Source organism: Halichoerus grypus, chromosome 10, assembly GCF_964656455.1.
Source record: "Halichoerus grypus chromosome 10, mHalGry1.hap1.1, whole genome shotgun sequence".
Classification (NCBI taxonomy): Eukaryota; Metazoa; Chordata; class Mammalia; order Carnivora; family Phocidae; genus Halichoerus; species Halichoerus grypus.
The window spans coordinates 89,027,138-89,040,544 of NC_135721.1; the positions used below are offsets into that span (position 1 = coordinate 89,027,138).

The 13,407-nt window shown below is 37.4% G+C and overlaps 1 protein-coding gene across 8 annotated transcripts in view; it reads left to right on the top strand.

Moving 5' to 3' along the window:
* The window catches only part of REV1 (REV1 DNA directed polymerase), a 101,463-nt gene that overhangs the window by 45,458 nt on the left and 42,598 nt on the right, over window positions 1–13,407 (top strand). For all 8 annotated transcript variants that reach the window (XM_078056813.1, XM_078056812.1, XM_036105247.2 and 5 more), the window contains one exon: window positions 12,715–12,883. In XM_078056813.1, coding sequence (XP_077912939.1) covers window positions 12,715–12,883 — 169 coding nt within the window. The remainder of the gene's footprint in view (window positions 1–12,714; window positions 12,884–13,407) is intronic.

Here is a 13,407-nt window from a genome sequence, read left to right on the forward strand (position 1 = left end):
CATTTACCATGCTAATGGACACCAAAAGAAAGCTGGGGTGGCAATCCTTATATCAGACAAATTAGATTTTAAACCAAAGACTGTAATAAAAGATGAGGAAGGACACTATATCCTACTTAAAGGGTCTCTCCAACAAGAAGATCTAGCAATTTTAAGTATCTATGCCCCTAACATGGGAGCAGCCAATTATATAAGCCAATTAATAACAAAATCAAAGAAACACATCAACAATAATACAGTAATAGTAGGGGATTTTAACATCCCCCCCTCACTGAAATGGACAGATCATCTAAGCAAAAGATCAAGAAGGAAATAAAGGCTTTAAATGACACACTGGACCAGATTGACTTTACAGATATATTCAGAACATCCCATCCCAAAGCAACAGAATACACATTCTTCTCTAGTGCCCATGGAACATTCTCCAGAATAGATCACATCCTGGGTCACAAATCAGGTCTCAACCGGTACCAAAAGATTGGGATCATTCCCTGCACATTTTCAGACCACAGTGCTTTGAAACTAGAACTCAGAAGAGAAAAGTCGGAAAGAACTCAAATACATGGAGGCTAAAGAGCATCCTACTAAAGAATGAATGGGTCAACCAGGAAATTAAAGAATTAAAAAAATTCATGGAAGCAAATGAAAATGAAAACACAACTGTTCAAAATCTTTGGGATGCAGCAAAGGCGGTCCTAAGAGGAAAGTATATAGCAATACAAGCCTTTCTCAAGAAACAAGAAAGGTCTCAAATACACAACCTAACCGTACACCTAAAGGAGCTGGAGAAAGAACAAATAAAGCCTAAACCCAGCAGGAGAAGAGAAATAATAAAGATCAGAGCAGAAATCAATGAAATAGAAACCAAAAGAACAGTAGAACAGATCAATGAAACTAGGAGCTGATTCTTTGAAGGAATTAATAAGATTTATAAACCCCTGGCCAGACTTATCAAAAAGAAAAATGACCCAAATAAATAAAATGAATGAAAGAGGAGAGATCACAACCAACACCAAAGAAACACCAAAGAAATACAATTTTAAGAACATATTATGAGCAACTATGTGCCAGCAAATTAGATAATCTGGAAGAAATGGATGCATTTCTAGAGACATATAAACTACCAGAACTGAACCAGGACGAAATAGAAAACCTGAACAGACGCATAACCAGTAAGGAAATTGAAGCAGTAATGAAAAATCTCCCTACAAACAAGAGCCCAGGGCCAGATGGCTTCCCAGGGGAATTCTACCAAACATTTAAATAAGAATTAATACCTATTCTTCTGAAACTGTTCCAAAAAATAGAGATGGAGGGAAAACTTCCAAACTCTTTATAGGACAGCATTACCTTGAGTTCAGAATCAGACAAAGACCCCATCAAAAAGGAGAATTACAGACCAATATCCCTGATGAACATGGATGCAAAAATTCTCACCAAAATACTAGCCAGCAGGATCCAACACTACATTAAAAGGATTATTCACCACGACCAAGTGGGATTTATTCCTGGGTTGCAAGGTTGGTTCAACATTTGCAAATCAATCAGTGTGGCACAATACATTAAAAAAGAAATAGAAGAAAGAAAAGAACAAGAACCATATGATCCTCATGCAGAAAAAGCATTTGACAGTACAGCATCCTTTCTTGATTAAAAGGGATATGGGGTACATACCTCAATATCATAAAAGCCATCTATGAAAAACCCACAGCAAATATCATTCTCAGTGGGGAAAAACTGAGAGCTTTTCCCCTAAGGTCAGGAACATGGCTGGGATGTCCACTATCACCACTGCTATTCAACATAGTACTAGAAGTCCTAGCCTCGGCAATCAGCCAGCAAAAAGAAAGAAAAGGCATCCGAATCAGCGAAGAAGTCAGACTCTTTGCAGATGATATGATACTTTATGTGGACAACCCAAAAGACTCCGCCCCAAAACTACTAGAACTCATACAGGAATTCAGTAAAGTGGCAGGATATAAAACCAATGCACAGCAATCAGTTGCATTTCTATACACCAACAACGGAAGAAAGAGAAATTAAGGAGTCGATCCCATTTACAATTGCACCCAAACCATAAGATACCTAGGAATAAATCTAACCAAAGAGACAAAGAATCTGTACTCAGAAAACAATAAAATAGTCATGAAAGAAATTGAGGAAGACACAAAGAAATGGAAAAATGTTCCATGCTCATGGATAGGAAGAACAAACATTGTGAAAATGTCTATGCTACCTAGAGCAATCTACACATTTAATGCAATCCCTATCAAAATACCATGAACTTTATTCAAAGAAATGGAACAAATAATCCTAAAATTTGTATGGAACCAGAGAAGACCCCCAAATAGCCAGAGGAATGTTGAAAAAGAAAAGCAGAGCTGGTGGCATCACAATTCCGGACTTCAAGCTCTATTACAAAGCTGTAATCATCAAGACAGTATTGTACTGGCAAAAAATAGACACATAGATCAAAAGAACAGAATAGAGAGCCCAGAAATGGACCCTCAACTCTATGGTCAACTAATCTTCAACAAAGCAGGAAAGAATATCCAGTGGAAAAAAGACGGTTTCTTCAACAAATGGTGTTGGGAAAACTGGACAGCCACATGCAGAAGAATGAAACTGGACCATTTCCTTACACCACACACAAAAATAGACTCAAAATGGTTGAAAGACCTCAATGTGAGACAGGAGTCCATCAAAATCCTAAAGGAGAACACAGGCAGCAACCTCTTCTACCTCAGCCGCAGCAACTTCTTCCCAGACACATCACCAAAGGCAAGGGAAGCAAGGGCAAAATGAACTATTGGGACTTCATCAAGATAAAAAGCTTTTGCACAGCAAAAGAAACAGTCAACAAAACCAAAAGACAACCACCAGAATGGGAGAAGATACTTGGAAATGATGTATCAGATAAAGGGCTAGTATCCAAAATCTGTAAAGAACTTATCAAACTCAACACCCAAAGAACAAATAATCCAATCAAGAAATGGGCAGAAGACATGAACAGACATTTCTGCAAAGAAGACATCCAAATGGCCAACAGACACATGAAAAAGTGCTCAACATCACTCGGCATCAGGGAAATCCAAATCAAAACCTCAGTGAGATACCACCTCACACCAGTCAGAATGGCTAAAATTAACAAGTCAGGAAAACGACAGATGTTGGGAAGGATGCAGAGAACTCTCCTACACTGTTGGTGGGAATGCAAGCTGGTGCAGCCACTCTGGAAAACAGTATGGAGGTTCCTCAAAAAGTTGAAAATAGAGGTACTCTATGACCCAGCAATTGCACTACTGGGTATTTACCCCAAAGATACAAATGTAGTGATCCGAAGGGGCTCGTGCACCCCAATGTTTATAGCAGCAATGTCCAAATAGCCAAACTATGGGAGGAGCCTAGATATGCATCAACAGATGAATGGATAAAGAGGATGTGATACACACACACACACACACACTGGAATATTAAGCAGTCATCAAAAAAATGAAATCTTGCCATTTGCAACGACGTGGATGGAACTAGAGGGTATTATGCTAAGCGAAATAAGTCCATCAGAGAAAGACAAGTTTCATATGTTCTCACTGATGTGAGGAATTTGAGAAACAAGGCAGAGGATCATAGGGGAACGGAGGGAAAAATGAAACGATGAAACCAGAGAGCGAGACAAACCATAAGAGACTCTTAGTCTCAGGAAAGACACTGAGGGTTGCTGGAGTGGAGGGTGGTGGGAGGGATGGGGTGGCTGGGTGATGGACACTGGGGAGGGTATGTGCTATGGTGAGCGCTGTGAATTGTGTAAGACCGATGAATCACAGACCTGTACCCCTGAAACAAATAATAACATTATATGTTAATAAAAAAAATAGTTTATCTCAAAGCACAAAATAAATAAAATGTGGAACATCAATTTTCACTGATTTTCCTCATTGAGGTATTTTTTGGCCCAGATTACTTTGTCTCTTGTTCAATTTAACCATCTACTTTCTGTCACCCAGAAGTTTAACCACCCAGAAGTTCTTAATCACGTCCTGAATTGAAATATTGTGCAGTCTTGGGCTGAGAACAAAACCCTGTAGTACACACTAACCTCCCTGTAGGTAGACGTTTCCTCTACAATCACTAGGCTTTTGGTACTGTTTGCTGAGTTACCACCATTGTCCTTAGGACAGACATTGTTATATGTTTGCAGAGCTTTCTTTCCAAAATACTTGTAAAATTCTTAAATTGTTCACTTCTACTCGAGAAACAGTTTATGTGAAGAATTTTCATCTTTTTGATCAGTTGCTCTTTGATGGAACTTGTGTTTTTTCAAGAAAGGATACATAAATGCACATAGAAAAGAAAGGAGTATATGTTTAAGCTGTAATTTTTAGAACCTGATTTTAAATTTATTAAAACTTGAAAATGTTATTATTTTACATGCCTTTTATTCGAAATTGGTCTTCTTTATAAAAGAACCTTGTTCAGGATGTTGAAGGAGCTATAATTTTGGCTTAGAAGGATGTAATAGGAAACCTTCATGGTTTTACTGTGGTTGAAATATTTCTAAGTTTTCATGTAACAAATGCCACTTCTGCAATTAGAATGGCAAAGCTTTTAAAAGTTTGGAAAAGTTAGAGGTGCCTGGTGGCTCAGTTGAGCGTCCGACTCTTGGTTTCAGCTCAGGTCATGACCTCGATCCTGGGATTGGGCCCCACATCAGGCTCCGCGCTCAGCAGAGTCTGCTTGAGAATTTTCTCTCTTCCTGTACTCCCTCCCCCAAATAAATAAATAAATCTTAAAAAAAAAAAAAAACTTTGGGAAAGTTGATTGAATGTGTGCTGACTCTAGGATTAATACAGAAATTTTTATTCTGCAAATGGCTCCCTTTATCTTCATTGATTTTTTTTCTGAAACTTTTCTCTGAAATATAGAATGTAGATTTTCTTATTGAGAGGCAGTAAGTTGGAGAAGGAGCATGGGAGCAGAAATCAAGGCTTGGATTTTAATTTAGTTGTAGGTCTTTGTCACTTACTAGCTAATCCCATATCTCAAAGCTGTGAGATTTTCATCTATTTAATTTTCACAAGCATCTCTAAAGTGGTAGTAGTAATAATAATGTTCTATCAAGCTCTTACAAGTATAGGTTTTGCAGAATTGAAAATTAAATGTGAATAAAATTAAAGAAAAAATAAAATTCAAGTTAGTATATGAATGATATTGTTTTGCTAAAACTAAATTCCTGTTTATGGATTGGTACTAACTGGTACATTGCATATTCTTTTATGTTAAGCATGGCTGTCAAAATGTGGTTTGCTTTTTTTTTTTAATTTTTGATTATGGCATATTACACAAAGTTTACCACTTTATTTTTATTTTTATTTATTTTTATTTTTTATTTATTTTAGATTTTATTTATTTATTTGAGAGCGAGAGCACGAGCAGGGGGAAGAGACAGAGGCAGAGGGAGAAACAGACTCCCCACTGAGCAGGGAGCCCGATGTGGGGCTCGATCCCAGGACCCTGGAATCATGACCTGAGCCGAAGGCAGACGCTTAACCGACTGAGCCACCCAGGCGTCCCTACCATTTTATTTTTAAAGTGTATAGTAGTGTCAAGTATAGCCACCTTGTTGTACAACCAATCCCCAGAGCTTCTTTATCTTGTAAACTCTATATCCATTAAATAACTCTCCATTTCCTCCTCCCCCCACCCCCGAAACCACCATTCTACTTTATGTTGCTGTGAATTTGACTATTTGAGATACCTCAAAGAAGTAGAATCATACCGTGTTTGGTTTTTTTTGGTCACTAGTTTATTTAGCATAATAAATGGTTCAAGGTTCAGGTTATAGCATGTATTAGAACTTGGCTTTTTTAAGGCTGAATAATATATCATTGTATGTATATACCACATTAGAGTCTGACAATAGCACCAGCGCCTTCATAACAAAACCTGGGCACTAAAATCGTGTGACAGTGCTTTAGTTAGGAAATGGTTCTGCAAATAATCCCCAAAAATGCATGTTTTCAGGTAAGAATAGTATTGAAATGAAGTTAATAATCTCACACAGGACTTGTGATGCCAAGACTATACTGTTTAATTCCAGTGTTGGAATCACTGGTGGTGAGGAGTAAGTGAAATAAGGTATTGGTCAAGGACCTGACTGGAATAGGCCCTAAATTTGTGTCGATTTTCTTTCCTCAGTTTTTTAACTGCTTATGGTTGGTTATAAAGCAGCTAATGAGGGGTACCTGGGTGGCTCAGTCATTAAGTGTCTGCCTTAGGCTCAGGTCATGATCCCAGGGTCCTGGGATCGAGTCCCGCACCGGGTTCCCTGCTCAGCGGGAAGCCTGCTTCTCCTTCTCCCACTCCCCCTGCTTCTCCCTCTCCCACTCCCCCTGCTTGTGTTCCCTCTCTCGCTCTATCTCTGTCAAATAAATGAAATCTTTAAAAAAAAAAAAAGCAGCTAATAAGTTTTATTTTTGCTCTGCAAAGCGGTGGATGTTTTTTTTTTGTTTTGTTTTTAAAGATTTTATTTATTGGGGAGAGCGGGGGAGAGAGAGAGCACAAGCAGGGGGAGCGGCAGGCAGAGGGAGAAGCAGGCTCCCCGCTGAGCAAGGAGCCCGATGCAGGGCTCGATCCCAGGACCCTGAGATCATGACCTGAGCTGAAGACAGACGCTTAACGACTGAGCCACCCAGGTGCCCTGAGGTGGATATTTTTAAATAAAATTGACATATATATTGGTGCTACTAGAATGGACACACGTGTCTACTGACCATGGGAAAGAAAAAAATGAAATTTTCAAGTTTTATTATCATGTATAAAAATTTACCCTTGTTATTTTGTTCAGTAAACGTGTTGAGAGCACTTTTTAACAGGATGTGCCAAGTATTATATATTTTAAAAAGCATATTTTGTTAAATATAATGGCTTAGGGAAATTGGCATCTAATCTTAAATTTCTGTATCAGGTATTTAGGATTATTGCTAGTAAAAATGACTGTCAGATTGCTTTGTCATAGAGGAAATTTTCTGAGCATATTGATCCTGTGTCATGTTTCAAACCACCACTGTGTTGCCTCAGTAGGAAAGCCGCAAATGAAAAGAGTAGACTAGTTACACTTTTTTTCAAATGTCTTGGATCTTCTGTGCCTCTATTTTAATGGACAGTTTGGGAGTTGATGTCGGGGTTTGGGGATGTATGATTCTACACACATAGATTCACTTAAATATATAATACCTACATGTATGTAAATGAAAACATTGACAGTATTGCTTGTTGAGAGATTAATAGAAGCAAAGACCCCTTAAGTCTTTCCCTGCTCACAAATATTGTTAGTGTATAATAGGATCAGATATAGAACCCGGTTACAGAGGATAAACTCAGTTGAGCAGGGAATCTGGTAAAATACACATAAAAGATGGTTTATTTTAACCAGGTCATCAAAAGCACTATTACTGACTTCTTGATGGGTTGTAGAGTTGGTTATATAGTACTGACTTTTTTTTTCTTTCTGTGATGGTATTTAACGTGATGAAAGCTCCTGGTAATATAACATGAGGCAGTGATAGAAAATTTGTCTGGAAGCCAAATAGATTCATAATAATTTAGGAATAATTTAGGTCTGAAAGAAACCTTAGGATTCATTTTCTCCAGTCATCCCATTTGACCTCTGTCACACTAAAACATAAAGATAGTAGAAACTTGTTAATTTTGGCAGAGCCAGACTGAACTCAGGACTTTTGATCTCCAGTTCACTGTGTTTACCTTATACATTGGCCACAGTAGAGACAGTATTTGCTTTTAAGGACTTTCTAGTACTTGACCTAACCTTACTGAATTTTGTACCTCTTATATGTACAAGACATTGTGGTTTATTAGATAATCAAGATATGTGAGTTAGTGACCTACTTTTTCCAATGTCTTGCTAATATACATATGTATTTTTTTAACTCGTTTACATTTTTTTTTTAAAGATTTTATTTATTTGACAGAGAGACACGGCGAGAGAGGGAACACAAGCAGGGGGAGTGGGAGAGGGAGAAGCAGGTTTCCCGCCGAGCAGGGAGCCCAATGTGGGGCTCAATCCCAGGACCTCGGGATCATGACCTGAGCCAAAGGCAGACACTTAATGACTGAGCCACCCAGGCGCACGTACTCGTTTACATTTTTCTGCTTTAGTTCCTTTATCCATAAAATTGAGTGACCTGCTTTGTTTTCTCTCACTTGTGAAATAGTCTTCAAGTTTTGTTTGCTGGTGATAATGGTTTTAGTACACAGAATTACACAGTAGCTTTGTAAGGAATCTTAAGTATCATCTAGTTTAGCTTCTCATTCTGTAAAGAGGAAACTGAGGCTAAGTGGGATGAGTCAGTTGCCTGAGATGTTACAACTTTTCAGTGTCACACTGCAGCTGGAAACCAGGCCTTTCTTTCCAGGGTAGCAGCAGTGTTAAAGTTGATCAGGTATGAGTGGTTGGAGACAGAAACCTGGACCTGAATTGTGGCTATCCCACCAGCTGTATGTGACTTCGGAAGGCTACCTTAGTCTCTCTGATCTTTGTTTTTCTACAAATTAATCTGCCTAAAGTTGATGCTGTTTATAAGAAACCTTAAGTACATTGATGAATAATAATTCGCTTGTTGAAAAATTTAGTGTATCTTCAGGGGAAATCATTCAGTTGGCACATATGCCTTTAAAAAAATCTTTTGTTAGAACCAATGCTTTTTCTTTTCTTATGGTAAAGTCATTTTTGGGAGCTGCTGACCCTCAGAGACACTCTTCTTTTCTTTAAAGGATCTTCACCAAGATGTCATTGGTAACCTATGGTGATGATTTTTGTTGGTGATTAAGTTAACTTTTTTATATTCTAATGTATTTAAAAATAATATGTTCAGTGAGGATGTATAATGAGGGTTGAGGGATAATTTTATCTACTGTTTGAATTGGTCTAGTTGGTTTAACTTGATTAAGCTTGTTTATACTAATAAGGAAAATGAAGTGGTTATTAGATCTCTAAAAGCTTTTTTAGTTCTGACGTTCTCTAGAGGGTAACATCAGTTGTAAAGATTTGGGGGATAAAGTTTCTCTGAATATTTTTTTTGTTTTGTTTGATTTTTTCATTTTGTTTTCTTATCCTCGCTAGTACATCAAGGACTTTCTTGAAGGAAAAGGTACTGGAGGGTGGGCAACAAGAGAAGGATTTATAGGTGGGAGTATAAATTGAAAAAATTTAATGATTTATAGGAACAGAACAGCCTCAGCCATGGAGTTTTTTTCCTTTCTGCTTTTGGGATAAGAGATGGTAACAATAATAATGATGCTGGTAATAGCTGACAGATACTTCTATGTGCATGGCTCTTTTCTTAGCAATTTATAATTTTTAGCTCTTAATTCCACAGCAGCCCTCTGAGGCAGTATTATTCCCGGTTTACATATGAGAAAAGTGAGGCCCTGTGAAGTTAAGTAACTTGCTTGAGGTCCACACAACTTTGCAAGGGATTGAGCTAGGATTTGTACCTACTCGGTCTCGCTCTGGACCCTGTGCTATATGGCCTAATTTGTTGAGCTACTGAATAAATATTTTGAGAATTGAAGTGGTAATACTACTTACACTCCACTTTTGCTAGAGGGGTGAAAACTCTAGGCAGGAGGCTTTGATGCATGGGAGATGCCAGTTAATTCAGTAAATGTGTACTGAACACCTGCTTTGTCCCAGACAGAAGGAAGTTTACTGTATTGCTTGGGCTTAAGAAATTGCAATTCTGTGTTTGTTTGAAACAGACAAGGTTCCTGCCCTTAAGGTGCACGCGCTCAAGGGGGAAATCCAACAACAAACAAGTAAACAAATAGGATAATTTCAAATTGTTATCAGTAGTATGAAGAAAATTCCCTGGTGTAGTAGATTGCGGGGATGGAGTTCCACAAAGCTTAGTGTCCTAGAGATTTCATGGGGTTGGGTACTGTCCTCCAAATATTTTTCCCTAATTAGCTCACATCTGCTGAATTTAAGGAGAGTGTTAAACAAAAAATGAATTTATTGTGCAAATCTTCAGAGCTGTTGTTTATATTCTTTTGAACTTGTTCTATTGCTGAAGAAATAGAGCCAGAGGGAAATACTATTTTAAAAATATCAAAAAGCTGGGCGCCTGGGTGGCTCAGTTGGTTAAGCGACTGCCTTCGGCTCAGGTCATGATCCTGGAGTCCCTGGATCGAGTCCCACATTGGGCTCCCTGCTCAGCAGGGAGTCTGCTTCTCCCTCTGACCCTCCCCCCTCTCATGTGCTCTCTCTCTCTCATTCTCTCTGACTCAAATAAATAGATAAAATCTTTAAAAAAAAAAAATTATATCAAAAAGCTATGAAAATGAGGGCAGCCACCAGCCACTGTGCCTGCCAGGCTGTTTGGGCTGGTGGAGTGGTTCCTGACTGCTGTCCCTAGTGCATTATTGGCAATTCTGTGTTTGTTTAAAAAGTTAGGGCTACTGTGTGTCAGCCCTGACTGTTGTGTGTTGTCGTCTTCTACTTTTTTTAGGTCCAGGGCAGGATCCTCAAGTCATACATTACTTGAAAGGAGTTCTGCTGTCATAGTTAATAGTAATAACAGTTTTTATATTGAGTACTTCCTATGTGCCAGATTTACTTATTTGTAAAGAGGAGAAAGCTTAAAGGAGTTAAGTCCTTGTTAAACCCAGGTTGGTCTGACACCAGAGTTCATGTGATCTTACCTTTTAATTAGATTGGTTTTCATGGTTCACTTCACACTGACGAACAGGCAAGAGTTTGCAAAATTGAACTTCAGGGAGCCTCCTTAATTTCATCCTGTAGGCCAGTAAGTTGTCCAGCTTTTCCAGTTACAAATTTCTGCAGTAATTCGGTTTCAGAGAGCAAGTAGTAGAGGGGACAGTGCTTTGTAGGTATGTGTAGACAAAGGTAATGCGTTCTTTCAGCCTGTTTTCTATTTAATCATTGAATACAATTAGAATTGGTTTAGGAAAGTTGTAGATTAACTTGTAAATACTTCTTTGCATTTCCTTGCTTTTTATTGGATTTAGTGTCCATGTTATTACGTTGTATTTAGCCTTTAATTTGGTACTTTATACTATTATGTCAGCCAAATTTTTTAATCTTTAGCAAAAGAAATTAAGTAAACTAGAGATTTCTGACTGGCTAGCTGTTTAATTTCCACTGTTTTACATTAAATCATTGTGATGCTCTAGTTTTTGTGATCCCTAACCTCTGAAAATCTTCCATTATGAATTTTGAATTAATTTTATTTAAAAGTTGTTTTCATTTCTCTTTTCTGGTGCACTGTCCAGTTTGGTAAACCCTAGTTAGGCACTTGAAGTGTGGCTAGTCTAAATTGACAAATGTTGTAAATGCTGGAGACTTAGTATAAAAAAATCATGTGATGAAATATCCCAGTTTTTTATGTTGATTATATGTTGAAGACGTTGAAGTGATAATGTTTTGGTTCCTTGAGGTTAAAAATATTGTTTAAATTAATTTTACCTTTTACTATGTTTAGTGAGCTTCCTATTAAATTATATATGTGACTTGCATTTGTGGTTCACATTATATTTCTATTAACCAGTATGTGCAATCAGTAACATCAAATGAATTCTATACTATAAGAATTTACCAAGAATTGACCAAACCTGTTATATCTACATGTGCTTTGTTAGTTTTTTTTCTTCTTCTGAAGACTAAAACTGTCCTAATACTTGGACCTGTATTGCTTGGGCTTAAGAAAAATCTGTTGCTTGGATAACAAAGTAGATTTATAAGCCTCCTGTGATGTCCCCTTCCCCCACCCTGGGGTACAGCTGTTTTGAGGAAGGTATAATTTATAGCTTTCATTAGTATAATAGGTGGAAGAAACAAGCAAATGAAAATAATTAGTTTAATGTGATGCTAGTAATACTGGTCATAACATAACTTCAGTGAGTCAGACTTTTTATGGGAAAGCATAAACCACACTGATTCTTGTTTAAGATATTTTTCTATAGTTTTATTAAGAAAAAAATTGAGGGATGGGTGGGCAGCAGGGAAAAATAATTTGAAACAAAATTGAAAAAAATATCTTTTTTAGCGATTTTTTTTTTTTTTTATATTGGTGAACTTTATTTTTGGCTTTGGTGCAAGTTCATATTAAGAAACTGAGTCATTTTAACTTTTCTTATATTTTCTTGAATAAAAATAAAAACTATTAAACTTCGTAGGAGTAAAGTCTGTTAATAGCCCTACAGTCAGTCTGCTTGTAGTAAATATGAGCTCTTTACCTATCTACTATTGTATTATTCTGAAGGAGGTGTAGGATTAATTGGAGTCTCTGTAAACTGACCTACAAATGATTTTATGGTTGTTAATTTTTTAAAACATAAGATACCAGTATCAAGGTCATGTAGCTAAGTGTGGTCAGAAGTTTTTAAAACATCTGCTGTTAGTAGTGTTTGATTCATTACGTGAGGTCCCTGTCTGCTCTGGGCATCTCTTAGCAGTAGACTTTGTTGGTGGACTGTCTCCAGCAGGAAAGAGGATGTGCTAAAGCAAGATAGCCTAATCACTTTGTAACTTACCTCCCAATTTTTTTCATTGGCAACACAGCCCCGGAGGAAGTGGATCAGTGATACATTCTTTAAGTTGGGCTTTTTAAGGGGTTATTCAGCTAGGGCTTTACTTCTATATAAAAGTCTTAACATATTTTAATATTAATTTTACAGATCCTTCCGCTGAGGAATTGAGAAAGCTAATGATGTTACATGGAGGGCAATACCATGTGTATTATTCCAGATCCAAAACAACACACATTATTGCCACAAATCTTCCAAATGCCAAAATTAAAGAATTAAAGGGGGAAAAAGTAATTCGGCCAGAATGGATTGTGGAAAGGTAAGTTTAATTTTTAATTAATAAGTTTTAAAAATTGGAATACTTCTTACATTATAAACACTTATCTCACTTATATTGCCTCTTAACGGTGAAAAATAATGTCTTAATACTGTTGTACTCTTTAACCTCACATTGATAATTTAGGTAACCTGGTATGTTAGTGTTCTTGCGGCCTCAGCTACCAGGAATTAGGGGAGATGACTCAAGTAAGCAGCAGGAAGCAGTGATTGATGGGAAGGGGTTGGCTAAGCATGGTGTTCATTCAGCAAATGTTTGTACATCTCTGACGGGCTATGTACATGGGAAATATCAATGAAGCAAACAAAGATCCGTTCCCTACCTCTTGGAGCTTATGTTCTATTGAAAACATTAAAACAATATTCTTAATATATGAGTAAATTATAGGTTAAAAGTTAATACGTGCTAAGGGGGAAAAAAGAAAATCAGGGTATTGGGACCTGGTGTACTGGGAGAGGGGACAGAGAGGAAGAGCAGTTTTTTAGTTGTTACATTATGGTTCTTCT